At 31.0% G+C, this 9,399-nt stretch overlaps 1 protein-coding gene across 3 annotated transcripts; it reads left to right on the top strand.

Moving 5' to 3' along the window:
• Positions 1,714 to 3,979, top strand: LOC109361595. 3 transcript variants are annotated; one of them, XM_019607096.1, is made up of 4 exons: positions 1,714 to 2,196; positions 2,402 to 2,460; positions 2,850 to 2,886; positions 3,014 to 3,979. In XM_019607096.1, the coding sequence occupies exons 1-4, from the start codon at positions 2,160 to 2,162 to the stop codon at positions 3,190 to 3,192; spliced, it is 312 nt and encodes a 103-aa protein (XP_019462641.1). In that variant the 5' UTR covers positions 1,714 to 2,159; the 3' UTR covers positions 3,193 to 3,979. The 3 variants fall into 3 exon arrangements, 1 of the variants encoding a protein (XP_019462641.1); XR_002109308.1 differs by having other exon boundaries at positions 1,844 to 2,196; positions 2,314 to 2,460; positions 2,850 to 3,084; XR_002109309.1 differs by having other exon boundaries at positions 1,850 to 2,196; positions 2,410 to 2,460; positions 2,850 to 3,084.

Below are 9,399 nucleotides of genomic sequence, written 5' to 3'. Positions count from 1 at the left end.
ATGTTGTCAGGATCTTATTGATTATCTCTACATAGTTTCGTCTCCATACATATTTCTCCCTCGAACAAATAGTAGTTAGGTAGTGGGACTCTCATTCCTCATGTATGTATTAATTTTTTGGTACATTTCAAATGGTAAAAATGCTGATAACAGTGGCCGCATTTTTTATTTAGAGCAAATATTTGGCATTAAAAACTCAACAACCTTGTAGCAAAGTACATCTTGATTTATGTAAGAAGCTACTTATGTAGATGTATAGCGCATAGCTGGAATAGGTCGAGGATATATACTCATAGAATAGAAGTGGAAAATTAGAAAGGCACTTATATCGAAACAATCTTCAACTCAGCTACTTCTTTTTAACCCTTTTCTGTAATTAGGAGTTTAAAAAAATTGCACAATAATATATAGTCCCTTCATTATTGGGCAGCCTCATATGCTATCCAAATAAAACACATTTGCATTACTGCAAAATCATTGATTATGGCTAATTTACTTATTTATAAATCAAAGAGAGACAAAGTAATATGTATATACTAAGATTGGGGGACCATAAACCACCCATGCCTTTAAATCTAGACAGAATAAAAAAGAGATTCTTTTCACATGGTGGCATGTGAGGGGAATGAGAAGGTTTTTCAATTTACAAACTCCATTTTGCCTTTTATTATTTCACCTTTTATTTGTCGCTTAAAATTTCTACTGTTTTTTTTTTATAAAAAAAGGTTATGGTTAAGGGTGACTATTCAATCATGGGATCAATTAATGCATATTCCCCCGTCGTTTTGAGTGTATTCAATATTAATTTTATACAAATATCATTTTTAATTGAGTTGAAAGAGGAAAAGGGGGCGTAAAATAATTAATTGAACAAAAAAGAGAATGAGTCAATCGCGATGGTAATTTTGAAAAAAAAAATACATATAATTATTAGTAAATTTAATATTACAAATTATATTAATTAAAAGAAAACTAAAATAGTCATAAAATTTAGCTAAATGAGTATAGAGCAGAATACTTTAATATTATCACTTTTTTTTAACAAAGGGTGCAAAAGCACCCACAATATATTAAGACTTAATATGAAGTTAGATTACATTGTAATCTATAATAAGGAAAACCTAACCTATTCCTATGAAAATCATTAACAATAAAAGAAGGCAAAACATTCTAAGAAGAGAAATTTCTAGAACCAATTACATAATTAATAGATTATCCGTACAAGTATTTCCTTCCCGAAATATATTATCACATTAATATAATTGGAACCTCAATAAACTAAGTTAATGCTATTGGCCGGTAAAATTTAGTTTTTCATCACATTCATTTTTTCTAGAATAAAATGTTAATATATTAATATTTATAATTAGTAAGAGTCGAATCCTTAATATTCTTACTTATCATTTCATTTTAACAACCTGATCATCATATCACTTACTCACCACCTTCCTATTGATTTGTCTTTTTTGGAAGGATTATTGTTATATTCATTACTCATGTGACATGTTTGTATATCAAGAAATTGAATTCTCCTAATATCGGAGGGTTTAGTACTTGAGAAGATAATTATATATGATCTTATAAATTTTTTTAACTATGTAGAATTTAAATAATATTTTTATAAATCATTAAACCAACTTAAACCTCTCATTCTAATATTTAACTCATGGATCTCCTCAAGTATATATGAACCAATGTGCACTCAAGTGGAAAGTAAAGCCATTTTGTGTTAAGTGAAGGTTAACCCTACGCTCACCCTTCCCCACCCTTCTCTTTCACACCCACCTCTCTATAAAGCTGGTGGTAGATTCATATTATAAATGGTAGAGTGGTCCATCAAAAACTTTGTATCCACATACTCATAATGATCTTACTTCATTTCTCACTCCTCCTTTTATTTACTTTCCTCATCTATCCCTATATTTCTACCCACCTTCCCTTTTCTAACTATATAAACACAACTTGGTTGGGATGTTAGATCTAAGGCTCAATTTTCTGCTCAAGCCTTGGTCATACTTTTCCACAGCTTTCTTGAACTTCTTATGCATTTTAAAGTTCTCCATCTTCAGAATTTAAAGCCCTAGAAGCTCAAGAAAGCTGTGGGAGAATATGGCAATTTAGGCTTTGTAGTTCCTACTCCTCTTGCAGATGCAGAACGCATGGTTGACCCTTATCCTTTCATCACAATATATCATGGTAAATCTTACTATCATAATTATGATATATTTCTCTAGATTTTTTCTGGTATAAAGGTATAATTGTATGGTTAATCTCGTAATCTTGAAGCATTTAGTGCCTTGCTGTATATACCAGGTTCACTTTACCTGAATTTAATTATTATTTTGCTACAAAGTTCTGTAATTGGATCCAGTGAAGTTGTTTTCTCTCTGTTTTCTTGAAGGGAAGAAGGGAAAGACTCGCTTTACACGAATTCAACACTCCTGTTCTCAGCCAGAAAAGGTAATTCTAAAACAACTCTTTTTCTCTTGGGTCCAGGATGATGAACAATGACAATGTATGTTTTTTAAACAAAAAGTAGAAAAAAACACATGATGTAGAACAAATTTAATAATATACAAGAGTTTGTTAAATCAGATTCCACACAAACGTTTGAGCCATGCAAGTTGAGGGGTAGGATAAAATTGCAAATTTACATCCTTTTTAAACAAAAGGAACAAAATATAATATTTCCTAGTTGTCTTCAGAAATAGGTGCACTTTCCCATTTACTACAAAACTGATTCATTCAATGAAACGGTGAAAAAAAGAGTAAATGTTTGCAGAGAAGGTTCCTCACTTTTCCTTTTTATGATTAATGATAATAGTTCTTCATGTTGCCCTTTCGGTTAGGTGAATCCACATCTTCTCCTACATTTCTGTGAAAAAGGGTTAATCTCTGTCACTGCATGACATCATTTTTTTAACCACTCCTCTCTTTCCTGACATCATTTGGCCTATTGATTGATTCATTGTAACCCCTCTCTCTCATGTCTGGCTTGTCTCTTTCTCTGTAGAAATTCATGTTGGCGCTGAAATCATGGGTAATTTATGGTACTTGTTGTCTCGTGTTGTTCACTTGTCACTACATTTTCAACCGTATTACAGTTTTACACATCACACGTATACTAACTGCATTGTTGAAAATAGAACCAATTTAGAATACAAGTATGAAATCAACAGAATTTTCACCTAAACACATTAAACTTTTTGGTTTAGTAGAAAATCTTTTGCATTAGTGAAGCAAGAAAGTCATGAAGATAGTGGTAAGAGATAAAGTTTAGAAACACAAAAAAAAAGATAACCTTTACCAAATAGAAGGGATAAAGTTTAGATACAGTATAAAGTTTTAGCCAAAGGGAATGCAACAAGTTGTATACATAAGAGTAGGACCACCTAAATTCAGATTTAATCAGCAAGCATGGACAGAGGCATGGTACTTCTGTAAATATATTCACCATGTGATTATTAATTACATATGCAAAAATTTATATATAGATAAGCTTGACAAGAAAAAAATTAAGACACTAACTGTATGCATAGTGAAAACCTTCAATGACATGAACTGAATCCTGGGCCAAATTTCCTAGTACGGATATACATTGCTTTTGAGCATTGACATCATTGTGGAATAAATGTTATAATATATTATATATTCAAAGGAAGAAGAAATAACTGTGGTAGTATATTTCTTATGTCTGAGGGTAAATAGGAACATTTCAGTTGCCATGCAGTGTAACTTGCCCTCGTGATCTTTCTGACCATTTTTACTATATTAACCTAAAATCAACTTAGGAAACTTTATACTCAATGCAATATTGTCAATGAAACTCTGGCACCACTCATGTACGTACCTCAACAAAGGTATATGGGAATGTTCAGATTAAATTTCAAGAATCTTCATAAAAAGGTTTCAATGGTAATTAGAAGCCCAAAATACTGTTTTTACTGCGTTTCTATAAATAATACAGTCTCTTAGTATCTAAGTAAGAAACCTTCACTATCTTTAAGAAAGGGAAATTACAATCATAATGTGCGTGAAGCTAGCAAAAACTATAATAACCAATAACCATTTAGATGAAATTAAAAATAAGTACGCATACTTGATTCACGTGATTGAGTAAAAGTTTGTATAGGTTACATTATCCGAAAAATCAATAAACATAATTGGGAAAATTGTATTTGATTTTTGTATCTTATCCGTTAATTCTTCTGAGAGAGATTAAAACAGATTTTCTTGCATTGGGTACAACGAATAGATTATGAGCAGCAATGTATATAGTATAAAACTTTTATTTGTCTTTTATCTCTGTAATATAACGTTTCTTTATTCCTGTCTGTAACAATAATAAATGCTTTTAAAAAAAAGTCATTAAAGTAGTGTTTTTTTTTTCCATTAAAGTAGTGTGGAATGATTTAACTTTTCTATTAATGAAGAGACATGTAATTCAAAAAATATAAGGAAATATAACTTTTAATTGCAATAAAATTACATTTTTTGTATTAAAAATAAAGGAAAGAAACATACATTTGTCTCTATATTAATTGATTAATTGAGGGGATCTTTGTTCCTCTCTAATAAGTATAGGGATCACCTATCTCCAATGGTGTCTCATTCTATGTTCCAAATCATTAGTCAGTGAATGAGACATTATTGAGGACATGTGATCTTTATCCCTTGTAATATAATATTTTTTTTATTCCAATCCGATAGTAATAATTAGCTTATAATATGGAGTCATTAATTGATGTGATGGTTTCAGGTGAAATATTTAAGAAATAAAGTGAATAAGGTTGAGGATTGAAGACTCATCCATAATAAATTAAAAAAAATATATCATAAAAGAGTCAGGATTCTCTCCATGAATGGAGATGCAAGTGCTTCAAAAAGTAAGGAGAAATGCAACTTTCAATTACATATATATCATTTTGACTATAATGAAATCACATTTGTGCCCTTAAAAACAAGTGAAAAATATGCATTTGTTTCTCCATTAATGAAGAATATCCTTACTCATCATAAAGGGTCTGATAGTTAGAGCGAAGAGTTTAAAGGAATGAATTAAAGGAGTTTGAAAGTTCGAGTCTCATTTACAACATAATACTTTATCAAAAAATAAAAATTAATTAGCTCACTATTGAAACTCCAATCCACTAAACTAGAATAACAAAGTCATTACTTCATATACAAATAAAATTAACGATGTAGTAATAATTAGCTGTAATAAAAAAAATCCTTGTCTTTTTTTTTTTATCAGAAAAATCCTTGCCTTTGATTTCTACTTTATCTCCAAAGATGTTTTCATCTTTACCATATGGGCCTTGTGTGGAATATATAGACTCGAAAGAGGAGCAAGTATAAGAATTTGAAGCGGTTCTCTCCTACTTAAAAACAATTATGCAAAATAAAAATTCAGTAAAAAATGGTCAGTAAGACATATTTCCAAGTAGAGTGTTCGATCTCAAATTAAACCTAGTTATAAGACCATCAATTTAGTCGCAAAAGATTGGCTTAGTTCTTTAAATTACTACCTATATTCTCCAAAGATGAAATGACATCAAGGTTGAATTCCACAAGATAATGTCTAATAGGAGAACTAATATGATGGTAATATCAAATTTCAGGTCAAAAGTTGGTGTGAAAACAATGACGTAAAAGGACCTCTTGGGATTTGTACTATACTTCAATAATGTTTTTTATAAAAAATATAGGTGAGTTGGATCTCAGGGCTCACCAAAACTATGAAAGGCCTCATATTTCTATGAAGGCTTTTTGAGGCAAAAATACTAATTAATCCGTAAACAATATTTATAGTTTGCAAGTAGAATTTATGTTAATACTCTAATAGAGATTACCTATCCTAAGATTTGATGTCCCATTATACATTAATTTTATTAAAAAGTGTCAACTAATTAAAAAAAAAATTACAAATATAGAAAATAATTTTTTATCACTTTTTGTAATATGATTAACTTGAGACATAGAGATAAGAATTTTTTAGAACATGAGATCACTTTTCCATGATACTCATGATCTTGTGCACACAGATAATTACTTACCAGCTGGATCAATTATTTCCATGGAGAATAATAGATGCGAGTATAAATATATAAAAACCGGTTCCAATAAAACACGTAGGAATATAGTAATTTAATTATAATGTCGGCAGGATCCGTTAGAATTGGTTCCTTTTTACCATATTAATTACCCGTCCCCTGAAAGATATGATTGAAGAAAAATGAATGTTATATATTTGCAACGACATATGAATAAATGAGTAATGAAATGACAAGAACATGCCACATGCATCAATGGTAGGGTAAGGTATTAATGTAAGTTACACGGTGATGAACCAGCCAGCCATACAAAGAGCCCAATGAAAATAATAACTCACCTTTCTCCTTTTCTGATGTGGAAGTGCTAGAATAGAATAAAAGGAAACTATGTTGACCCATTATGAGAAAGAATTTGTACTTGGGGACAAAGAACAATCATGGTGATCATATATTCAAGTAAAAGATTCAAAATCAGCATTATACTTCAGCCAATGTGTCTGCATTTTTTTTGTGGTGCATGGCTATGTGTATTTTAAGCGGAGTTGCCAAGAAACATAGAATGGAAAAAAAAATTGTGATATTCTTCTAATTATGAATAGAAACATACAACATTTTTTGTACATAGAACATATCCTTAATTTTTTTTTATCTTTTTATTTCATACAGAAGTGGTAAAAAAAAGACTAAAAATTTTCAAAAATAAAAGTGACTGAAATTTAGAGCTTATTTGGATTATATTTTTTATTTATTATTATTTGATACTAAAGAGATACAAAATGATCAACAAGACATTGATTTAATGGCGTAACGTCTCATTCAGTGTTGTTGGAACCGGACCGGACCGGACAGTTCGACCGGTCTGACCGCTGACCGGACTTGAAAACGGCTCTGGTTTGCCGTCTTAACCGAATGAGAGTTGAACCGCTTTGAACCGGAAAAAATCCGGTCCGACCATGTTAAACCCGGTTAAACCGGATTAACCCGGGAAGTAAACCGGACGGCTCACTTAAAAATAAAAAAAATGGGACAATGTTCTAATATTTTGTTTTACTACGGTCCAAAAAAAGATAAAGAGGTATTATTTTAATATAATTATACATAATTATTAACTATATAAAGTTTTACATTTATATATAACTATATATTTATAAATAAAAATTATTAATTATATACGAAATCACCCGGTCAGACCGGACGGTTTAACCATTTAAACCGGTTAAACCTAATACGGGACCTCTGCCGGTTTGACGTCCGGCTCGGGTTTCACAACAGTGGTCTCATTAGTCCTAGAATTTAAAGCCGAAGACAGAGTGATAGTAACTGAATGTAAAAGTATATATAAACAATTAATAAATACCGGAAACATGGAGATCGTGCAATACGCTTGTCATCATTTGATAGAAAATGCAATCTCAGGAAATAATGGATTTATCATAACATTATTAGGGGGTTGTAATTCAATAATATAATCCAATTACTATAGAACACTCGATCTTCAAGAGAACTAAATCGATCAATGCAATGCCATAAGCTAAAAGCTCATGAAGGGGTGAAAAAAATTAATTTTTTAATTTGATAGTTGTAGCCACAAGACAAAATGTCACTGGTAAGACAGCAAGATCGATAGGATTTTGTAAACATTTATTCTCTCTTTGTCGTTTAACTTTTTCACCCATCTTACACTCTTGCGCATACATCACATAGCACAAGAAAATCTAACTTTTAAGTTCCCCCTTTCTCCATAGCAAAACAAAACTACTGAAATACACTTAAATCAGATATAGAAATCACACAGTCTACATTTTTTACTACAATGTATAATGCATCCACCATCAAGTACAGCACAATTAATTACATTAAAATAAATCATAGCAATGTGTGAGAGACACTTTTAAAGTAAAGAAGGGTCATAATCACAATAGTGAATATAATAAAGAGATAATAGATCCAAAACAAGGAAAAGCAAGACATCATGCTCAATCAATCTTGAAGTATTCATCATCAACAAGGACAAAATTAAAAAAAAGAACTTAAAATGAGAAACAAACAAGAACATGTTAGATTAGTGGGTTACAGTGAGATTAGGATATTGATCATTGCAAATAAAGTAGCATGCTCATAAGACTTTTGCCTTATCTTTTCAAAAAATAAAAGAAGTGACCTTATTATAATGCCCGTGAATGCACCATTTGAAAGACCTTGTATAGTTGATGGAGCAGAAAGCTCACCATTCTGTCGGATCTAATCTTCATATAAAACAAAATGAAGAAAAATACCAATCTGGAATGTTATTGATAGTGGAGTCCAATGCATTTGGTTGATGACCGAGTCTTAAATATGATGTCATTGGTTCAATCTTTATTGTATGTATGGAAAATGATATGTTAGTAGAAGCAAGAATCACTTCTGATGTAATTTTTACATCTCAAAAAGGGATTAGTATTTGGTGGTGGGGTAAGTGTCATACCCTTAGTGCAAAAAAAAAGATGCTTTTACTGTTTTCAAATTTCCTATGCTTTCAGGATAAACAAAATAGGAGACTGATACAAACTGCACTCCCATTTCTTGCAACATGGTTGTCTCTAACTTAATTGGGAAAAAGGAAAACCCTAGTTTCCTTCACACACATGCATCTGCATTGATTTTAGGTATCTTTCTATCGTCTCTGGAAAAATCACAGCTCTGGATTAATTTTTAATTTTTTAAGGGGGGTTCCTTATGGTTAATCTTTTCCGATAAAAGCTTCACCTAACCACATACTAGGGGTCACCAACCAATGGCTTTAAAAGCTTCCATAAGTTGTTGGAAGCTCAAAACAAGATATAAAGGTAGTATGGTCACCCCTCTGTGGTCCACTGTCTAGCAATCTCAAATTGTTTCTTCCAATTAATTCATATTAGTGTTTTAAATTATGATAACGGTTGAATAGTGTTTACCGAAATTATAAAGAATGGTGGAAATATACAATAGAAGAGTAGCTGTGATATTGTAGAGGCTTCCAAAACCACAATATTACGGTATGCATTTTAAGAAATAGATTCATTGCATCCAAACAAAGTGATTGTTATTGTGACTAAAATATCTAGCGACAGCGAGGATGGATCTAGATATAGTACCCTTTAATTTTTGTTGTGTAAAGTAAGATAAGTGAGGTATAATTGTTACTATCTTGCAAATAATTAATCATATATCCAGTAACTATGATTATTTATAATAGACTCTATGATGTTTATACGCCGAATCTGCAGGCAGGAGCACATATTTAATTATTGAACCATCTTAAATTTGCCGACTAAACTGTACAAGTTCAGATCAAAGAACTAATGAATTTAGTGCCACAAATGTG

The sequence above is a fragment of the Lupinus angustifolius genome, chromosome LG12 (assembly GCF_001865875.1).
Source record: "Lupinus angustifolius cultivar Tanjil chromosome LG12, LupAngTanjil_v1.0, whole genome shotgun sequence".
Taxonomy (NCBI): Eukaryota; Viridiplantae; Streptophyta; class Magnoliopsida; order Fabales; family Fabaceae; genus Lupinus; species Lupinus angustifolius.
This window is presented reverse-complemented; position numbering and strand designations above follow the sequence as displayed.